Source organism: Pelophylax lessonae (genome assembly GCF_965119305.1).
Source record: "Pelophylax lessonae genome assembly, chromosome: 6".
Lineage (NCBI taxonomy): Eukaryota > Metazoa > Chordata > Amphibia > Anura > Ranidae > Pelophylax > Pelophylax lessonae.
Window position 1 is genome coordinate 242,940,295 of NC_138773.1, and position 23,313 is coordinate 242,963,607.

A 23,313-nucleotide genomic window follows, 5' to 3' on the forward strand; every position below is an offset into this window, starting at 1 on the left:
GAACCGGCACTGGAGACCAGTCACTGCTGCGCTCTCTCTCCTTGTGCAGAGTGACTGGTCTTGTCTCTGCCCCCCCTTCTGCAGTTTTCTGCAGGCAGCTTGTAGTGGGTGGGATTGCTCCCAGACAAGCTATGTACACAGCACAATGATGCCACTGCTACGATTACCAATTAATAAATGGGTTTGTAAAGGCACTTGGAGAAGCTATATATGTGAAAATAAATATAGAAAAACCATGACATGTCATACTTACCTGCTCTGTGCAATGGTTTTTCATAGAGCAGCCTGGATCCTCCTTTTCTCAGGTCTCCCACTGGAGCTTCTGCCCACCCACAGGAAGCTGCCTCCCATGGGGGCACTTTTGCGTGCTCAAACCCTAGTCGGGCTGTTTGCGTCTATTCAAACACAGCACAGCTTAGCCCCGGCCCCAGCTCACAGGTTTTCACTGACATCCGTGGGAGCCAATGGCTTCTGCTTCTCTCAGCCAAGCCCTTCAAAAGGCAGGAGAGGGAAGAAGAGATGCTGCAGACTTGCACAGTACTGCACCGATATCGGGATCAGGTATTTGGGGGGGTTGCAGGTGAAAGCCACTATTAAAAAGTTTTTTTTTTTTTTTTTTTATCTTAATGCAGAAAATGCTTTAAGGTAAGAAAAACAAAAAAAAAAAAAACACCTTTTACCTTTGGAACCGCTTTAAGACTCCATGCTGTATGAGCTAATGACAGAGGTGATGTATGCCCTCATCCTCACATGACAGGAAACAATAACTCTAGCAGACTCTAGGGCTCCACCTGTTGGCTTCTGGTGGTAAATGTGAACTTTTTATTTACAGTAGGCCTAGCTTATTTATGCTGTACATCCTCAGAGAGACTACATCACTATACCACTCTAATACTAAATTTAACCAAAGCAAAGTGTTCCACTGCTTCCATTACAGTTTTGTTGTGAGAAACACTATCCATGTGGTCTCCAGAATGACAGACTAGATAGCAACAATACAATGCATTATGAATCTCATACTTTGCGTGAACAAAGATCATACGTTGTAATATATTTGTCATGTAAGATATAATACAAACTGGTGGAACACATCCAACACACAGCAGTCCAAAAAAAAAAAAAAAAATCTCCAGGGTTCCTTATGAGTTTGCAGAACTAAGTAATCTTTAATTACAAAACCAGAACTAAAAAAAGAACAAAACATTCCTAAGAATGTACTTACCAAACAGCACATGGTAATATTCTGTATTCACAATGAAAGCATGTAACTCTCAATAATCAGCTATTCGGGATGCTGTACCCCCTTTCATGTGGACACTACACCCCCTAAACCGTAGAACTGGCCAGCATGCTACGGAAAACAGCATGCAAAACATCCAAAGTCTGTAAAGTTGTAAACATTCCTCTGCGGTTTCTAAAAGGTTTCTTATTAAAACATAAAAGAGGTGCTCAGCTCACATACTCACCTGCCTAGCAGATCCAGCGTTGTCCTGCTGTGAGCCTGGTTTCCTTACCTTCATCTTTGGTCCCAACGTCATTGGATGCCTCTTCATGGTTCTTGGCCCCCTGATGACAAAACACTGGATCTGCACACTGCATGAGTGGAGCCTGAAGCATCCTGGGATATGCATGAAACGATGTATGAATGGAGGACGGGCAGATGCCTAAAAAGTCCATCCCCTCCATTCATAGATCACATTTCATTCACAGAGGCTGTAGTATTGGCTTCTATGAATGGAAGAACAAGGTGGACAAAGCAGGCATAGTTAGGTATTCTTTATGCTCCCTTAGTACTATTAAAGAAGAGCTCCAGAAAATTAAAAAAAAAAAAAAAAAAAAAAAAAAACTGTAGCTGCTGACATTTAATAAAACAGCTATTCACCGGTCCTACGCTCCAACAGTGTGCTCACCCCAGACTTCTTCTCCCTCGCCAGCATCTTCAGTATGGGCACCCAGCTGTGACAGCTTGCAGCTCTGACCGGTCCCAAAGTCTTCTAGGACCGATCATGCGTTCCCAGAAGACTTCAGGAGGGGGGGGTAGGTCAGGAGAACTTCCACTTCCAATTGCCCAAGGTGATCAGAGCGGAAGGGTCCTTTCACACGAGCGATCCGATCAGATCCCGCCTGTCAGTTTTTTAGGCGGTTCTGATTGGATCCTCCATGCATCCCTATGGGGCAGCGGATGTCAGCGGAGACATGTCCACTGACACCCGCTGCCATCCACATCCGATCCTGTCTGTGAAATCTGGACGGATGGAAACCCTATTTTCCATCCGTCCAGGGGATCGGATGAGAGCAAACAGGCAGTCCGCTCTCATCCGATTCCCCCATAGAGATGCATGGGGCTCTGACACCTCCCTCTCCGCACAAAGAGTGGAGACGGAGCTGTCATCCTCCTGCTCAGCGGGGGAATCCGTGTATCGATCCCCCGCTGAGCAACACGGATCCGCCCGTGATGAAAGAAGCCGAAATCTGTCAAAATCAGGTACCTGACTTCCCCCTTACCCCCTCCCCTCCCCAAAAGCTCAATTTCACAAAAAGGAGCTGGGGGAGGAGGCCTTAAATTGGATTTTCCCCTTTTGGGTGGTGCTTAGCTTTAACTCCTACTGTACTGGAAGATTATGGAGATGGGAGGGAGCCGATCTGAAGATTTTTGATAAACAAGAACGCGCAAAGTCTCTTGCCTTTTTTTTTTTTTTAAGTAAACTTTTTAGGTATAATAGATTCTAAACAGGAGCAGTAAAAGCTTCATTATTCTATCAATAAACCATGAAGAATTTTTTTTTTTTTTTTTTTTTTTTTTTTTAGGTGGTTGTAAAGCCTCACATATACCCAGCAAAGTGACTGGCCTCTGTAATACACAGATTTAACAAATCCCCCTACACACCGCATCTCTGATCCCAGTGACATTGTAAAGAGCCTATGACATAGGCCCTTTACAATGATCAGCTGTGTCCAATCACAGCTGGCCACATCATAACCAGGAAGTGCAGTTTAAAGTGCTGCGCAAAGTGTTGGCGCTATATAAATCCTGTATAATAATATTAGCTTTTCCTCTATTTGCACTGACAAGACACGAGTAAAGGGGAGCCGATCAGCGGCCCTGACAGGAAAGGGGGGGGGGGGGGGGAGATAATCAGCACATTGATCATCAGTGCAGACCTATCAAGGATGCCCAATAGAGCCCACAAAGGGTGCCAACCCATGCCCTTTAGGGATTCCAACCACTGCCCATCAGTAATGCCTATCATGGCCCATCAGTGCCACCTATGAGTGCCTATCAGTGCTGCATATCAGTGCCGCCTCATCAATGCCGTCGCATTAATGCGGCCTCATCAGTGCTCGTCAGCAAAAAATAAAAAACCAAGTGGTGAGTAAATATCACCAAAAGAGAACTCTATTTGTGGGGGGGGGAATGATAAAAATTTATTTTGGGTACAGTGTTGCATGACTGCACAATTGTCATTCAAAATGCAACAGCGTTAAAAACTGAAAATCGGCCTGGGCAGGAAGGGGGGTGAAAGTGCCTTGTGCTGAAGTGGTTAGGGACGCGAAGGCCCGACTCCTTAACAACCAATAATTGCTGCTGTCATCCTTTTCTTTACATTTCAGCTGTTAGTGGGAAAATCCCGCTGACAGCTGAAAGGAACGTGCCAGAAGGTGGGGGTTTCAGGTATCAGAGCATTTGCACGAGTACCGACACAAATGCTTAGCATCAGCACTGATACCGGTATCGGTATGAACCTAGGCGCAACCCAACATATACATAAAAATTTTTTTCCCAAAAGACCTTATGTTAAGGGAAAGGAATTTTGAAAAAGTTCATTATAGTCCATAGAAAGAAAAATAAAAAAATGAATAAGTCCCTAAATAACTTCTGGCACAGAAGAGGCAGCTCCAAGAGACAGGAATCCGGATGTCCTCCCAGCCAACGAACAACTCTTCAACTCACTGACTGTTTCCATCTCAGCCCAGGGTGTGTGGATGATCCCTACTGAGACGTTTTTGTATTCACAAGCGCTATCTCTGTGGAACAATGAGAGTGTGCATTTGGCAATTTTATTAAAGTGATTTTTAATACTGCACTTAGTGGCGCCCCCTTTGTGTTCCCTTGCTATTGCCTACATAAATTGTACCGGTTTATTAGCAGTCTTTTCTTCATCCATTCCAGGTCCTGAATGTATACAGTTTGTCCAAGATGTCAGAAAAAAGGGGCGAAGAGGAAGATAAACTCCGCATAGCTCAGTGAGAAGCGCTCTGAGAGATTTTTGGAGAAAAGGGAAACCCCCCCCCCCCCCCATCCACACAGCTCACAGGATCAGGACTGAGGCTGTCAAAGACTGTGTGCTGGGGGTCCCTCCCTGTCACCTTTTTTCTCTTTGTGTCAGGAAAACTTGTCAGACATGACTCATGTAGACAGCAGAGGAGAAAGGCAGCAAACTGGATTGACATTTAGTGCCCTGATTTGAAACAAGTAGAGGGATATGCTTTGTTCATATTTCTGAGAAGCAGTACATGGAGCTTCCAAGTGAATGGGTGCTTAGTGTGGTCATTTGTTAAAAGGGAAAGCAGAGGGACTGGCAGGAACACCAGATATTTCACATACAGGGCGGTATACAAAGAACAGGATACTCGCTCATACAAGTACAAAGTACAGCAGGTAAATATCAGGAATATGAAGTGTTGCGGTAACAAATGCTTTAACCACCTCAATACAGGGCACTTAAACCCCTTTCCTTCCCAGACCAATTTTCAGCTTTTAGCGCTGTTGCATTTTGAATGACAATTGCACGGTCATGCAACACTGTACCTACAAATTTATGTCATTTTTTCCCCACAAATAGAGCTTTCTTTTGGTGGTATTTGATCACCGCCAGGTTTTTTCTTTTTTGGTGCACAAATAAAAAAAGACCGAAAAGTTTGAAAAAAAAAAAAAAAGTTTTTTTGTTTAGGTTATAAAATTTTGTAAATATATACGTTTTTTTCCTGCACTGATGAGCACTGATGACGCCGCACTGACAGGCACTGATGAGGAGACACTGATGGGGTGGCACTGATATGCAGCACTGATGGGCACTGATAGGTAGCACTGATATGCAGCACTGATATGTGGCACTGATATGCAGCATTGGTGGGCACCGATAGGCAGCGCTGATGGGCACTGATAGGCGGCACTGATGGGTGGCAATAAAGGGCACTGGTGGGCAGCACTGATAGATGGCATTGGTGGGCAGCACTGATAGGGGGCACCACTGGCAGGCTCTCTGAGCCCTGTTTGCCATCCCTGGTGGCCATGGTGGGCATCCCTGTTGGTCATGGGTGGGCATCCCTGGTGGCTCTAGTGGCATCCCCTCCCCCCAGGGCTGCACTGGTAATCAATCATCTGATTACCAGCACAGACCCCCCCTGTGATCAGTGAGTAATAAGAAATACTCACTGATCACCCAGGCTGCAGAATCGATCCTCTCCTTCTCCTCACACTGACAGGATCTGTCAGGAGGATTAGAGATCGAAGCCGTTACAACGGCTGTATTGACATTACATGACGGCTGTGATTGGTCACAGCCGTCATGTGATCAGGAGGGCCAATCACAGGGCCCTCCTGCCGAGTCTTGTTGCTCTGTGTCCTAGGGACACAGGCACATCGAGATCGCGCTGCTGCGCATGCCCGCGGCGGCGCGATCTCTCTCCTTCTGAAGGACGTTCCGGAACGTCCGATCAGAAGGACGAGACTCCCACCCGGCCGTATATGTACTATGGCCTGGGTGGGAGGTGGTTAAAGAGGGAGGGGATGGCTTTAAAGCGGAGTTCCAGCCTGTATTTAAAAAATATATATAAATTTAAGTCAGCAGCTACAAATACTATAGCTGCTGACTTTTATTATAAGGACACTTACCTGTCCACGGAGCCCCCCATGATGGCACCCAAAGCCGACCCGTCAATCAGCCTGTTACCTACTGTGCATGAGCGAGTCCTGCTGCGCATTCTGAATGATCCCGGGGTCTTCTGGGACCTGCGTGCATCTCCAAGAGGGCAGTGGGGGGGGCAGGAGGAGGGGCCGCAAATGACTTGGGGTGCCGCAGCCCCCTTATACGGAAGTGGGAGCGGGTACCTGTTTTTGACTTCACTTTTGGGTGGAACTCTGCTAAGGCATATCCATGATCAAAATATTAAAATTCATATATCAAAATTTCCACATTGTATTTTATTTCTAGTCTACCCAGATTAATCTGAATGATTTTGAAGTTTGTAAACTTACTTTGTAAAGATCTCACACATTTACTTCCTTGAATTCTGTGACCTGTACTCACTATGCCCTGTGAGTAGGCACTGCTGTGTCACACATTTCACAGAGCCTGCCTTCTGAACTACAGAGGTGCTGAGGAGGAGGAGTTTCAGGAGGTGGAGTCAGTACAGGAAACATTTCTTGCAGGCAGCAAGGTACCATGGGATATGTAGTCCATAGAAACTGAAGATAAACTGCAAAGCATGCAGGGAATCAAGGAAGTTGTGGAAAGATGGCCAGCAGACAGGTAGAACTTACAACATGAAAGGGTGATTTTTCACGTAAGATTATATTGGATTGTGAAATATAACTATTGTTTTTATTGCGATTACAAGGCTGATGTAATAAAACCAAAGTGTATGCTGTGACCATAGGACTCCTTTAAAGATCTTTACAGCTTGTTAAGAATGTGTTAATAGTTAAACTGTCCATAATCTGAGCACTGATGAACTTAACTGCCAAATACCAGTTGACATTTCACAAATTTACATCATGCCTTGAAGGAAGTTGAAGCAGTTCAGTTCATGGTTCAGTATTATCAAACGGTTATATGATGCAACCGTAAAGAAAAATACCACATTATTCTAAGTAAAGGAACAGTAACTAGTAAAATAGGGCACCACCAATCACCAACGTAACATTGAGGCACTGGATGGAAATGACATCACACACTATATGTAGAACACAACTTCCTTTGTGCTAAGGCACTATATTACCAAAAGTATTGGGACGCCTGCCTTTACATGCACATGAACTTTAATGACATCCCAGTCTTAGTCCGTAGGGTTTAATATTGAGTTGGCCCTTTGCAGCTATAACAGCTTCAACTCTTCTGGGAAGGCTGTCCACAAGGTTTAGGAGTGTGTCTATGGGAATGTTTGACTATTCTTCCAGAAGCACATTGGTGAGGTCAGGCACTGATGTAGATGAGAAGGCCTGGCTCTAACCTATCCCAATGGTGTTCTGTTGGGTTAAGGTCAGGATTCTGTGCAGGCCAGTCAAGTTCCTCCACCCCAAAATCGCTCATCTATGTCTTTATGGAACTGGTGCGCAGTCATGTTGGACCAGGAAGGGGCCATCCCCCAAACTGTTCCCACAAAGTGGGGAGCATGAAATTGTCCAAAATGTCTTGGTATGCTGACACCTTAAGTGTTCCCTTCACTGGAACTAAGGGGCCAAACCCAACCCCTGAAAAACAGCCCCACACCATTAAAAAAAAAAAAAACCCTCCACCAAATGATTTGGACCAGTGCAGAAAGCAAGGCCCATAAAGACATGGATGAGTGAGTTTGGGGTGGAGGAACTTGACTGGCCTGCATAGAGTCCTGACCTCAACCTGATAAGCCAGTCCTTCTCGTCCACATCAGTGCCTGACCCCACAAATGCACTTTTGGAAGAATGATCAAACATTCCCATTGACACACTCCTAAACCAGCCTTCCCAGAAAAGTTGTTATCTAGCTGCAAAAGATGGGCCAACTCAATATTGAACCCTACAAAGACAGGATGCTGTTAAAGTTCATACACGTCCCAATACTTCGGGTAATAGGATGTATGTATTGTGAAATCCTACCTTACTAGTGCGCTTTACAACCAATCAGGCTATTTTGGTGGATTTTGCTCATCCAAGAAACCAGCTAGAATGAAAGTCTTACTAGAGTGTGCCAAGGTTAGTGAACCTTCTGTAAATAAATACATCACTGAATAGGGTAAATAAGGTCTCTAATCTTGAGAACGTCGGTGTTTGGCAATACAGTATTGTGACCTTGTTAACTGAGGACAGACCAAGTAAATGCATTTCATTCCAACAAACTGCTGGTTTCAAAAACGTATATTTGGGACTAACAGACCCCAGATAACCCTCCTATTCAAAACTGATTTCCGGAAACACCCCCCCCCTCCCCCCTTATCTAAGATAAAGTTTTTAAAAACATAACTAAAAGTCCTTTAGACAGTTAACTGCCTTTTCTCATTAGCAGTTAAAACAGTCGTGTGACTTCTCTCAGTGTCTGGTTAAAGCTTGTAGAAGAAGGAGTTGTCATTCTGCTCTGAATGTTCTATGTGGCTGCAGGACCCCTGACTGTCTGGACAGTGCTGGTTGGCCCCCTGCTGATTATATGCACTCTCCCAAGAAAAGAAAAAACTCTCTAGCAATACAAACCAAACTGAGCATGTGCAGCCTGTCCCCAAGCCTCTGTTCTACCAGGAGATGGTTTGGAGACTCTTGAAGGGGAGGGGAAATCAAAGAAGACCGAATCAAACTGTCACAATGCAGAGGATTAACGCCTTAGGGCCCTTTCACACGGCCGCTCCGTATGTCCGCAAATCATCCTATTTTTTTGCGGATGATTTGCGGACATAATTTAAGTCTATGGCATTGCGGATGTCAGTGGAATACCATCCGCTGACATCCGATTTTCTTCCTGTCAGTTCTGTTTCGTTTTTTGGAACTGAACAAAACCCTATTTTTGTTCCGTTCAAAAAACGTAAAGGAAGGAAAATCGGATGTCAGCGGTGTCATCCGCTGACATCCGCAAACCCCCATAGACTTACATTATGTCCGCATATCATCCGCAAACGGATGGGATGATATGCGGGCATACGGAGCGGATGACAGAAATGTCATCCGCTCCGTGGAAAAAAAAAAAAAAAAAAGGACCGCAGCGGAGCTCTCACACGGAGCGGCCGTGTAAAAGAGCCCTTAGGCGCTTAGGTTCCACAGTGAGTATAACAAGCATGCTTTACTGCATATACATACTGATTTTATTGTTGTGGGTTTAGTAACACTTTAAAGAATAAAGTATAATATAGCAAGTGTCCAATATAGATCTGGTACAGTGGCGCATTAACATTCAAAACCCAATCCAAAAAAAAAAAAAAAAATTCAGAAAAAAAAAAAAAAAAAAAAAAAAAAAACTAGGTTTTTTTATTATTATTTTCAATAAAGTCTATTCTAACTTAAAACACCCAGTGTCCACTCATGATTAATTATGTGAAGGGTGCGCTGATATGAAACTTAAAGCTGCAACCAAAGATCCAAACACCCAGTATGGATAAGAAATAAAATTAAACAAAAAGTCTGGTGCGCTATAAGTTTGACCAAAATATGGATGTGTGAAAACACAATATCTATGTGCATAAAAAAAACAAATAAAGTGATCCAAATGCATATAAATAATAAAGCTTTAGGCTCCGTTCACATGTCAGCGTTTGGATCGCGGGCAGAACCGCCGCGGTTCCGCCCGCGATCCGGAGATTTATTGCAAATCGCGGGACGCCTAGCGTTGCCCGTTGATTTGCAATAGCCCCCCAAACGCCGAGCGATGTTGCCGCGATTTCCGCCTGCCGAATCGCGGCAACATCGCGCAAACAAAATCGCGGGACGCAATACGCTCCAAAGAAGCTCTTGTACTTCTTTGGAGCGTATTGCGTCCCGCGATTTTGTTTGCGCGATGTTGCCGTGATTCGGCAGGCGGAAATCGCAGCAACATCGCTCGGCGTTTGGGGGGCTATTGCAAATCAACCGGCAACGCTAGACGTCCCGCGATTTGCAATAATCTCCGGATCGCGGGCGGAACCGCGGCGGTTCTGCCCGCGATCCAAACGCTGACATGTGAATGCAGCCTAATAATGATAAATGTCCAAATAGTCTACCAAAGTCCATAGTGCATAAACACAAATGCTTAGGTGAAGATTGGAATGTGGATCCAAACGTGAACCAGGTGATGTTCAGTATTACTGCCAAGTAGAGCTGCACGATTAATCGTAACAGAATCGAGATCGCGATTCACTCCCCCTGACGATCTTAACATGACACTTGCTCGATTCTTTACATAGCTATGAGGGAGCAGCTGTCAAAAAAAAAAAAAAAAAAAAAAAGAGCCTCCCGCAAAAGCCTATCAGCATTAGTCTCCCACTGAACTGTAAACACAAATGATTACATTGTATCTTTTCTTTCCCTCTGCCGGAGGAAGGAAGTTTAACCTCTTAAAGACTAAACCTTTTTCCTACACTTGTTGCTTGCAAGTTAAATCAGTTTATTTTTCCTAGAAAAGTAGTTAGAACCCCCAAACATTTATATATTTTTTTTTTAGCAGAGACCCTGCAGAATAAAATGGTGATTGTTGTAAATTTTTATGTCACACTGTATTTGCGCAGCAGTCTTTCAAAACGCAATTAATACACTTTAATGAATAAAAAAAATAACAAAACCGTAAAGTTATCCCAATTTTTTTTATAATGTAAAAGATGTTACACAGAGAATCGTGAGAGAATCGTGATCTTTATTCCAAGCAAAAAAATCATGATTCTCATTTTAGCCAGAATCGTGCAGCTCTACTGCCAAGTAAGGCTTCTTTCACACGGTCCGCCTCCGCAGGCGGATCCGTGTTGCTCAGCGGGGATCGATCCGCGATCCCCGCTGAGCCGGGCGGATGACAGCTCCGTCTCCGCTTGCAGAGCGGAGAGGGAGGTGTCTCAGCACCCGCTGCCCTCTATGGGGGATCGGAGGAGAGCGGACCGCTTGTCCGCTCTCATCAGATCCGCTCCGCTCCGATTACTGAACGGATGGAAAAATAGGGTTTCCATCCGTCCAGATTTCAGCACAGGATCGGATGCGGATGGCAGCGGGTGTCAGCGGAGGTGACCTCCGCTGACACCCGCTGCCCCATAGAGCTGCATGGAGGATCCGATCAGATCCGCCTAAAAAACTGACAGGCGGATCTGATCGGACCGCCCGTGTGAAAGAGCCCTAAAAGTGCAAGAGAATCCCACCACCTGTAAGGTTAGCCCCTTACCAGACGGATAAAAGTAAGGTGCAATGAACTCCCCCAGAGTTGATTCTCTGTATGGTGGAAGCGATCCCATACTCATATTCACCCCGTGATAGAGACAGGTATATAAAGCCTCTTACCAGATGAATAATGAAGAAGGACTCATGAATGTATCCCCTTGGGGGATCTTCCTTCCACCGACAACAGCACACCAACCCGGGATGTCTTAGGTATTACTGACTTTTCCTTTGGTGTATGGAAGAACAGTTGCTGCAAAGTTCTGAGTGATGCCAACAAGACTAATCCCATCCACTTCCAAGTACCTCAAAAGGTAATGGCACCAGCTCTTTTTTTCATTTATATTGATACCTGGTTCCTGGGATTTGCTTTAGCTTACCTGCAAATACCTGCATTACCTGGCTCCTGAGATTTGTCCTGCAATAAGCGAACATATCAATTTTGGATGGACTTATCCTTTAACCAATTGCCTACTGAGCACTTTACCCCCTTCCTGCCCAGGCCAATTTTAGGCTTTCAGGTGCAGTCACACTTTGAATGACAACTGCACGGTCAATCAATATCGTACTCATAAAATTTTTATGATTTTTTTTCACCCACACAAAAAAATTTGGGGGGTATTTAACTTCCTTGGTGGTATTCCCAAGTGTGGCTCGGGGTTAATTTTCAGTACCAAAAGCGGTAACCCCAAGCCACACTCAGGATTACCCCACAATTTTACTCACCTTCCCTGCGATCCCCTGCCGTCCCCCCCATTGTCCTCGCATTCTCTCCCTGCTCTGTGCACGGCCGATTGCCGGCACTTGCCTTTCGGTTCTCTTCCCTGCGAGCGTTGCGATGCAGGGGGGAGGAACCGGCGGCAAATTCAAAAGTGTAAATACACTAAATGACATGATACAAAGCTGTGATCCTAACGGATCACAGTACCATGCCATTTCAGCACAGGATTTCACCTGGATACTTTTCCAGTGCTTTGTGTCTGGAAAATTTTGAACGACCATGGTGTCCAAAAAGCGTTTTTTTTTTGCGCAAAAGGGCTTTTAGACGAACTGGAAAACGGCGACAGCGAAACGGAGTTACTTGAAGAACTGAGCGATAGCGATTCGTGGGAAAATTCGTCATCAGGTACGGAAAGTGACGACAGCGACGATTCTGAAGTCTCTTTCTGGCACATCGCTTGTGGAATTTGGGACGTATATAAAATGATTCTTCAGAATTTCCAACGTGTGATGTGCCAGAAAGAGATATCAGAATCGTTGCTGTCGTCACTTTCTGTACCAGATGACGAATTCTCCCACAAATCGCTATCGCTCAGTTCTTCAAGCAACTCCGTTTCGCTGTCGCTGTTTTCCACTTCATCTAAAAGCGCTTTTTCGCAAAAAGAACGCTTTTTGGACACCATGGTTGTTCTCAATTTTCCAGGCACAAAGAACTGGAAAAGCACAGGCAGGGCACTGGAAAAGTCACCAGGTGAAATAGAACGATACAGTGTGATCCGTTAGGATCACAACTTTGTATCATGTCATTTAGTGTATTTAAATTTTTGAAATTGCCGCCGGTTCCACCCCCCTGCGTTGCAACGCTCACAGGGAAGGGGACCAGAAGAAAAGTGTCAGCATCGGCCGAGCACACAGCGGGAGGAAATCGGGAGGACGGCGGGGAATCGCAGGGGAAGGGGAGTTTAAATGTACAGAACAGATTTCCATGCAAAATAATGGTACCGCTTTCAGCACCTAAAATCTGAAATAATCAGAGACCGCCATCGAGGTTAATCACCAATGTTTTTTTTTTTTTTTTTTTGCTAAAGACCACAAATTTAAAAAAGAAAAAAAAAATTTTCATAGGCGTTATAATATTTTGTAAACAGCTAAACTCTCTCCTTTACTGATGTACGTTGATGGGCACCAATAGGCTGTACTGATGAGGTGGCACTGAAGGGCACTGATGGGACTGCACTATCGGCTCCCTTCTCCCCTCCTCACGTGGTCAGCTTGAGAAAAGGAAAGCTGATAACCGGCTTGTGTTTACATCGTGATCAGCTGTCATTGGACACAGCTGATCATGTGGTTAAAAAGGCGATATGAGTGACCCTATATACCCTGATCAGCTAAGTCCAAAGGACTCAGTGATCACTTAGCGTGCTGCCCACATGCTGCAGGGGGTGTGCGTGGGCAATGCGATTACGGGACGACGTCATATGACTGCCTCCCGGCAAAGTAAGCCTGCGCTGTAGCCCATCTTTTGAGTATAGTGCAGGCAGGAAATGGTTAAAGTGGTTGTAAACCCTTCCAAACACCCATTGAAGTGACTTGCTTCAAGTGATACACAGAGAATTAACAAATCCTCCTACATACCTGGTACCTGTTTATCTGCAGTCTTCTCTACATTAATTAAAAGTCCAGAATTTCTAGAGCTTGTTTGAGCTTTTAGAAAAAAAAAAAAAAAGGGGGGCGGAGAGCTGAAATTACACACTGCAAAGCTCAGTGAGGAGAGCTTTGTTAACTGATTGGAAGGACAGGACACACCCCTGTACACACAGCACACAGGAACAGAGCTGAGGCTGTCAATCAGCTGGAGCTCCCTGTCACCAATTTTCTCTTGGTGTCCGGAAACCTTATCAAAAAGGGATGCATGCTGACAGCAGAGGAACAAAGTAGCAGACAGATTGTCGGCTTGTTAGTATGATGCTTCCGACAACCGACTGCGACTTTTCGGCCGAACAAAATCTGGTGTGCAGGCTATAAAATTTTTGTTGGCCAACAAAGAACGGCCGATTGTTCGTCAGTCAGTACAGATTTCGGCCAACAAAAGCCAGATGAGCAAGACTGGGCATGCTCAGAGAAGAAACACACGGAAAGTTAACCATCACATGACATCACTTCTGAAGTTGGTTGTTGTTGGCCGACAAAATTTGTGTGCAGTCTTGAGCACTTTTCAACCAACACGACAGCACTGGACAAAAGACGGCCGATCGTTCGGCCGGCAATCGCTACGTGTGTATGGGCCTTTAGTGCTCTGGATTGAGACAAGACCGCACTATAGAGGGATATGCTTTGCTCATATTTCAGGTCGGAGGGTTACAACCACTTTAACATGTCCAACTCTAGTCTATGGACATCCTTAGAAAAGTTAAAGAATTAAAATGCTGCACAGATTTTCTTGAATTAATCTAAAATAACTTCACGTATGATCAGCAAGACACCAGACATTTAGTTCAAGAGTCCACAAAACGAATGCTTGTTTTTTCTGTGCTGCTCTTGGCATTGGTGTATGGGAAGGATTGTCCGTTCCTAACAAAAGGGAGCCTGATAACAGATTGGCACTAGTCTGTCTCAGCCCTCTCTCAGCGATTGCTGCACTATGAACATAATACATCGACTGTTCTACCTCTGCCTGCAACACTCTCATTGTTCTGCAGAAATCCCTTTTATAGACTATTCATTTTCATTGCTTTCCACTCTTCCTAAAATAGTCCTTAAATAAAACAGCAGGTGGACTAAAAGAAGTAGATTCAGATTATCAGCCAATCAAAGTGAGACACTTCAGCCATACAATGCCAGTAAAGTGTTAACAGACAGAAAAACTAGTAAAATGACATTCTTAGCTGTACCCTGGGGAAGTGATAGAATTCCAGGTCGGTTCACACCCTTCTGTCTAAACATTTAACAGTTTAGTAGGCGTGTAGGGGGTCATTCACACAAACGTAGATCAGAAAACACGCCTGTATTCACTGCGCCCGGAAGCCCCAGATGTGGTGCATTTCTACCCATATGACTGATACAAAATACGCTGCACACCTATGATCTTTGCGGAATCTCCGGATCTGATGATTACATGTGCATGGGCGTAAATTTCACAAACACTCAATTCTCAGTAGGGCTTTTCCACACGGATCTATATAGGGGCATATGGCCATACAGGGTAACCCGGGCGCCTGGGAGCCACAGCTGCTGCACAACTCTGCCCATTAGCATTGCACCGATACCAAGCATTTCTACAAGTACTTGAACTTTAGCAAATGCTCCAATACTAAAACCCATACCTTCAAGTTCGCAGACTGACCAGGTTCACAATTGTGTGAGGCCAGTTTCAGTGCGATTTGTGAAAAGAGTCTGGTGCAATTGCGTTCTGCTGTTCAGGTGCAAATTTTTAGTGTACGACACTGGAAATTGCACCTGAACCAGACTGAAAAATCAAACTCGACTCTTTTTAAAACTGAACTGCAGCGGGCCCACACATACGTGAACTGGCTCCACAGAAAGCCAGTTTCCTTCACGTCACGCGAATCGGATACGCTTCAAAAACGCATCCAATTTGCACATATGTGGACCCGGGCTAATTGCCGCCTTCAGTAATAATTTTTAATTAGTTTTAAAAAAAGAAAAAAAAACACTATCACAACACAAAAATAGGTCTTGCTATCGCCGACACTTGAGACCAAGTATCAGTTCTTGTACTCGCTCTTAACCACTTCCATACCAGGCCAATTCTGGCACTCCACTCCTGCATGTAAAAAATCATCATTTTTTTTTTGCTAAAAAAAAAAAATACTCAGAACCCCATACATTATTTATGTTTTTTAGCAGAGACCCTAGGGAATAAAATGGCGGTCTTTGCAACTTTATGTTACACGGTATTTGCGCAGCAATTTTTCACAATATTTTGGAGAAAAAAATGAATCTATAAATAAAAAAATAAAAAAAAAAGCCCTGATTTTTGTATAATGTGAAATATGATGTTACGCCGAGGAAATAGATAACATGTTAACGCTTTAAAATTGCGCACAGTCATGAAATGGCACCAAACTTTGGTACTTAAAAATCTCCATAGGCAACGCTTTAAAGTTTTTTACAGGTTATCAGTTTAAAGTTACAGAGGAGGTCTTGGGCTAGAATTGTTGCTCTTGCTCTAACGTTCGTGGCGATATCTCACATGTGGTTTGAACACCATTTACATATGTGGGCACGACGTACGTATACGTTCGCTTCTGCGTGTGAGCATGCGGTCACGGGAGTGCTTTAGATTTTCTTTTTTATTGCTTGTTTTATATTTTTAACACTTTCCCTTCAAATTTCTTCTTTTTTTTTTTAAACACTTTTATTCTTACTACAAGGAATGTAAACATCCCTTGTAATAGGAATAGGGTATGACAGGTCCTCTTTATGGAGAGATGTGGAATCTAGAAGACCCCACATCTCTCATTTAGGCAGAAAAGACCGAAATCAGAAAAAAAAAAAATAAATAAATAAATAAATAAAAGGATCTCGGCCTTTCCAGCCAAGTCTACGGCAGTATTTACAACTGCCAGGCCGGACGTGACGTCATCACGTGTAGGTCTATGGGAAGATAATTTGCAGAAACTGTGGCACCCGACACCATAATTACAGCTGTATCTTCTTCTGTATGGCCATGTCTTATGCTGCGATGTCTGTATACTAATTTGCCCATGCATGCACTCCTCACCATCATATAGCTACAGCCAGATATCTTAGAGATCAGGAATGTTGAGCAAAGGTCTACAAAATGCTCCATACTGTACACTGCTCCTAATTATCCATAAGATTCTGCGGGAAGCATTTCTCAAACTAAAACCATAGGACCCCACAAAATAACTTCCAGGATGCAGGTCCTTACGGGCCACAATACAGACCATTACCAACACATGAGGTTTATCCGAGGTTAAACTTACATTCTACTGAACACTCCCAAATGAAAAACTGATACCAACAGATGACTAATTTCCTACTGGAAGACTTCAACTGCAGTGTGGTAGACCATCAAACTTCTCTACACCGCTATGTTAGGGGACCCTAGCTTTCCCACAAAGCCCCAGGGCACTCAGCCACCCCCCCCCCCCCCCACCCCCTGTACTCCAGACATTTCTCCAGCTTTATTGCCCATACCTCAGTACAGGCTTGGGCTTAGAAAGATGGAGAAAGTATCAAACTACAAGTGCACTCATCAGCACCTTTCCAGTTCATCGAAAACTAAAAGCTGCCTGCCAAGGTGGCGGATGAGACTTGTAGTTTCTTCATTCACAGATAGCCACATTATTAATTCAAGGGTATGTGGGCGAAGCCCCGCACAGTCGCTTCAATTTTAAAATGTGACAGCAGCTGTCGGGGAGAGGATCCCCTGCCCACTCTCACAGGGAAGGAGGGGGGGGATGCATGAACAGGGAAGGCACACCCTAAATTACACAAAAAAAGGAATATGGATGCAATGCAACCTACCTACCTATTTATGCAAAGGTGCCTCTGATAAAAATCTGAAAACTGGCTGAACATTACGCAAACCATAATTTATCCGCTTTCCTCCAGTCATGCCATATGGCAAGAGGAAGTCCTGCATCAAACACCCCCCACCTTACTATAGTAATAGTTTGGATTTAATAAACCAACCAAAGTGCAATGACCAGATTTTTGAATCTCTCCATCGTGTCTCTTTATACTGTGGGGATAAAATCTCCATTCAAATCTATAGGAAAAAAATAAAATTAAAAAATCTGGCTGACAAACAGCACAGAAAAAGCAGCCAGACCTGAATGCTCACCCAGGTACGTTCCATGTGTCAATGAGCCCAAGGTAGATGTCATCAGTCACTGTGACCCCAAAGACTGACAGATGCCATAATGACATTCCATACACCATACAGCCTGTTGTAGAGAACAGCTTATGTCCCTCATTAGAAGAAACCAGGACTGAGAGAAAGAAACAGAGGCCACCATTGCTGAGCTCTTCTTCTGAGCACGGGGCTGTCATTCCAGATCTAGGCCGAGCTTCCACAGCATGGAGGTCAGACTTCTCTGGCTACAATCTTGTTCCAGGTCAGTGAATGGGAAAGTACTCAAAATTTACATCAGCAACAGCATGCTGGAAACTTCAATCTATGGCAGATTTCATCATCAATCATAGAGTAAGGTCTACTCAGCTCCAACACCAAGCAATCCACCCATGATGACCAATACGTATGTGTGTACCCAGGGCTGTGCCCAGACTTTACTTCAAACTGCACTCCACTGTACAAACCTCTGCTAAATCAGGACTCTACATGAAGCCCACCAAAGGGATCCAAACAAACTGAAGGAGCAACTCCTGATTACCGACTGAGTGAAACTGTACATAAGGAAGTCTGAATTGAAGCACCCAAACCCTTAGGCCCCTTTCACACCGTGCATCCTTTGTACTCTTACAACATATTGGACTGTTTGCCTTTTTTTTTTTTTTTTTTTTTTTTTATTCATTCAACTTTATTGACACTTTATTCAGGTCTATACATTGCTGTGCGCTGTGGTGAGTTGCGATGCATAAAAAGGCAGTATGCCTGTAATTCTGCGCAATGCACTGCAACCCACCTTGACACATTGTTAAGGTAAGAACACAATACATAGAAAATAATTGATGGTCTATGAGGCTCAACACAGCTCGGTTGGGGGAGCAGTGGCAAATATGTGTGTTTGAGCCATGTTTTATCCACCCCCCCATTGGCTGCTGCAATAGTCAGGGGATATGGATGTTTACATGCCGCAGGGCTTCATGCCGAAGTTCCCCTGACATGTAGTAATTGGCAGGCAGTGAGTCCGCCGAATGCTACACATTCAAGTGCGTGCCACAAACGCCCCATGTTTTTTTGGCAAAAATGGGGTAAAACTGGTGGCGAGGGAGCATAAAATCTCAGTAGCCCCTGGAGCATAATCTGAACACTGATTTGGTTTCAGAGGCAAGGGAGACTTATGGGTCATACACACTATAAGATTTTCTGAAGACTTTTTGCTTCAGACTTACCAAAACCATATAATATGAGGTCAAACCTAAACACTTTCAATTTGTATGCAATCTGGCAGGCCCTTGCACTACATAGAAAAGGTAAATCTGAAGGAAAAAGTCTTCAGAAAATCTTATAGTGTGTATGGCCCATTAGATGCATTTCTAAATCTACCTGAAGGATCTCGTTAACACTTGCTTCAAAGTGTGGCATTGGACATACTTTTTTAAAACACGCTGAATGCCAATAAAAGCTAAATAAAATGGTTAGCTTATAGTCCTGTTTACATGTTATACCCCATGTCATTTTCTTGGTGCTTCAAGGCCTCCATAGAAGTCTATGGCAAAGCTCGAATACAGCATCTGCAGCTTTTGAGAGGCTTTTATTTAACTTTGGAGGTATGAGTTTTATGAGATATCCCAGGAAGCACTGGGAAACCAAAAAGCGAACAGGAAAGACATCATCAGCAGTCTGGACTGGAGCAACTAGCAGACGGCACACATAATATGTTCAACATGGGAATTCTATAGTGTAAAGTGAGCGCAGACCGGAGAGCGGACTGAGCAGCCAAAGATCAGCAGAGCTGGGGGACGGGAGCAGGAGAAACTAGTAATGGAGTAGGAGCAATATAGCGAGAGGTGAGCAGGGACCAGAGAGTGGGGAGGATCAGCAAATTAGAAGATCAGCAAAGCTGGGGGTTACTACTGAACAGGCGCTAGGGGGTTACTACTGAATGGGGGGATCAGCAGCAACGCTGGGGGTTACTACTGAAAGGGGGGGGGGGATCAGCAGCAAAGCTGGGGGCTGCTACTCAACGGGGGGGGGGGGGGATCAGCAGAAAAGCTGGGGGCTGCTACTGAAAGGGGGGGGGGATCAGCAGCAAAGCTGGGGGCTGCTACTGAACGGGGGGGGGGGATCAGCAGCAACGCTGGGGGTTACTACCAAACGGGGGATCAGCAGCAACGCTGGGGGTTACTACCAAACGGGGGATCAGCAGCAACGCTGGGGGTTACTACCAAACGGGGGATCAGCAGCAACGCTGGGGGTTACTACCAAACGGGGGATCAGCAGCAACGCTGGGGGTTACTACCAAACGGGGGATCAGCAGCAATGCTGGGGGTTACTACTGAAGGGGGGGGGGGATTCAGCAGCAACGCTGGGGGTTACTACCAAACGGGGGATCAGCAGCAACGCTGGGGGTTACTACCAAACGGGGGATCAGCAGCAACGCTGGGGGTTACTACTGAAAGGGGGGGGGGGGATTCAGCAGCAACGCTGGGGGTTACTACTGAACACACACAGCATTTGCCAAGTTTTCTTAAAGCTTCAAAAAAGGCATGAAAAACATTTCATAAAAGAATGTTGAAGCGGTGGGACTTTAATGTGTTAAGGAAAGTGTAATTGAGCCTTAAGTGATCCACCTGTGGACATTTCTCGGTATGGAGAGGGACGGAGCTGTGGGTCGATCGATGGCAATTTTTTGCACCTATACATGTAGCTCACTCGTGACTCACAAGAGTGTGGAAAACCCCCATCGATCGACAATGTACTACTGATTTATTTTTTCTGCCACAAGCAATTAACTTGAATTGATGAAAACATGGCTATCTGTCCCTCATCACTTGGCCAGGCTCGCTTCGTTTGATAAATGTCAGATTTGTTTTGTCAGATCAATCGTTCAGTGTATGTGACTGGTTTACCAGAACAATGGAATCTGGAGGATCCAATCCCTCGGTATACAGCCGGACAGGCCCTGGTACTCCATAGTTGTTGGTGGATCTAATGGTGGCCAAGTCATTGGGTTGTGGTAGAAACATTCGATCATACAGGTGAATTGATGGCGGTTTTCACTCACTTAGGATCTATATATATATATATATATATATATATATATATATATATATATATATATATATATATATATATTACATGGTCACCACCAGCTACAATGCAATGGTTTTCTGCCACAACAGATCAGCCCGGATGGACACAATCGATCGCTCATGCCTTGGCCCTGACATTTCTGTCTCGATCGTTTGTGGCTCTAGAGTGATCTCACCCTGAGGATGGCCACACACTATGCAATCTGATTGTATAATCTCCCATCTTCCGTGTAATAGAAGGCTCTGCCTGGTCGGACACAGATGGTTTGGATAGTTAGAGCAGGCCCTCTGGGTGATGGTAAATATAAATCAGATTGTAATATGTATGGGGATCTGAGAGCAGATCGTACGATGATGTGTTGCGCACACTATTCTCTATCACTCCCCTGGTATATGAAGGATGCTTGGATGACAGATAACAGTCTCCTCTCCCCCGAGGTGTGCCTCCTCCACCTGCTGCCATGCCAGGACCGCACCCACCCCACCTACCTCTTCCTAGGGATGGAGGGAGCCGCCGGGGCCTTGCACTCGCTGGCGGAGATGGCGGGAGCGGCTGCGGGTTGCAGGTGCCCCGAGAGAATCCTCAGCCGGCGCTGTGAACAGGCGGACACCGGGCTCTCCTGGGCGGCCGCCATGCTTCCGTGTTGTGCAGCGAAGGGGGGCCTAAGGGAGAGGTCACAGCGTGGGCATTTCTCTTTTGACGTCCCGGCATGCAGCGCGCCCGCCGTCGCCTGGCAACCGCAGAACGCTGTCTCCTCTCGTGGTCCCCACACTTCCTTAGTCCACCTGCTGAGAGTGGAGGGAGGCTCGGCGTCACGTGAGCCGCTCCAGCCAATCACCGCCTCTTCTATGACAGCTATGACTGATGTGACTGAAGGGAGAGCAGACAGCTCAGGGATAAGGAGGAACTCCAGACCTACAAGGCATTGGCCCGCTCTAAGGCACCAAATACAAGATTTCCCATTTATTCCTGTTATATGAACAACCCAAAATGTTGGATTTCTTTTACTTTCATTCCTGGTGATAACCTGACAATGGAGAGGGTGAATCTTCCTAACCGGGGCACAGACAGCAATAAAAACCTGACAGGGGTTATAATCCCCCTTCACTCTATCCAAAAAAAAAAAAAAAAATAAAAAGTTTTGCCTTTAATTATACTCTTCCTGGGGGGTTTAGAGATGTGTCACATTTTCTAAGTGTTTTACAAGAATTGCCGACTGCCCACAGTAAATATACATCAATAATTAGATGTTAAATAAATAAAAGAGAGAGAACAGAGCAGCGCCACCTGAGTGTAGTTCTCTCTCTTTTATTTATCTACCATGCACAGAGTCCCCTCCTAACTCTGATAGAGCCGGCGGCCATCCATCTCTACATAGACTCTTCTCCATGGACTTTGTATCTATATACACCTGAAACATTTATCATTATTGTGTTTTTATCAATATTTTTTGATTCCCTATATCTGCTTTTATATCTATTGTTTACATTTGTTTTTATAATTTTCCCCTCACGCTGTGGGTTTAATAGCGCTGGTGCAGAATCTGTCATATAAATTTGATGTTAAATACCGGTGTTATGGCAGCAGCTATCTGTCATAGCCCTGGTATCCTTTTGTACTATGGGCCATTTGGCATCCAATAAAAGTGGTCCCACCGGCAGATTTGTCGTGGCATCACTTTTAGAGGTGAAGGGAAAGGTGGCCCCTCTCCTGCCGCTTCCCGGTCGTTTCCGAGCTTACCGGAGCCGACAATAAACCCAGAAGTGATCCGATGCTACCACTCGCTGGGCAGGAAGTCGAGTGAAGGCAGGATGGCCCCCAATCATCTCTATGCTCTTGGAGGACCTCTAACGTCACGTCCGGTTCTCCGGCATCAACAAATTTATTTATTTATTTTTTCAATTTTGCTTCTAAAAGTAAATGAGAGATCTGGGGTCTTTTTGCCTACAGATCTCTCAATAAAGAGAACCTGTCATGCTTATTCCTATTAAGGGATGTTTGCATGCCTTGTAATAGGAATAAAAGTGCTAAAAAAATAAATCAAGGGACAGTGTAAAAATAAAAAGGAAAAAAAATAAAATTAGGCGCCCCATCCCTTACATACGTAAGTCGTGTCTGCATATGTAAATAGTGTTGAAAAAACACATGTGAGGTATCGCCGTGTACGTTAGAGCGAGAGCAATAATTCTAGCACTAGACCTCCTCTGTGACTCTAAACAGGTAACCTGCTAAAAATGTTAAATTATTGCCTATGGAGATTTTTAAGTACTGTAGTTTGGCACCATTCCACGAGCCTGCACAATTTTAAAGCATGATGTGTTGGGTATCTATTTACTCGGCGTAACAACGTCTTTCACATTATAATAAAAATTTGGGGTAATTCTTGTTTTTTTTTTTTTTTAATTCATTAAAATGTATTTTTTCTAAACAAATTGCATTTAAAAGACTAAAAGACTGCTGCGCTTATACAGTGTGACATAAAATAATCCAACAATCAGCATTTTATTCTCTAGGGTCTCTGCTAAAAAAAAAGATATATATCTAAGTAATTTTCTTAAGCAAATATGTGTTAACTAAACTCCTGCTTTTA

The 23,313-nt window shown here is 44.6% G+C and overlaps 1 protein-coding gene across 1 annotated transcript in view; it reads right to left on the reverse strand.

Moving 5' to 3' along the window:
• Window positions 1-21,484, reverse strand: part of AGPS (alkylglycerone phosphate synthase) — a 386,322-nt gene extending 364,838 nt beyond the window's left edge. Inside the window, exon 1 of the mRNA XM_082260060.1 lies at window positions 21,212-21,484. Within this exon, the coding sequence (XP_082116186.1) occupies window positions 21,212-21,357 (146 nt within the window). The 5' untranslated portion in view covers window positions 21,358-21,484. The remainder of the gene's footprint in view (window positions 1-21,211) is intronic.
• Window positions 21,485-23,313: the final 1,829 nt, after the last annotated feature.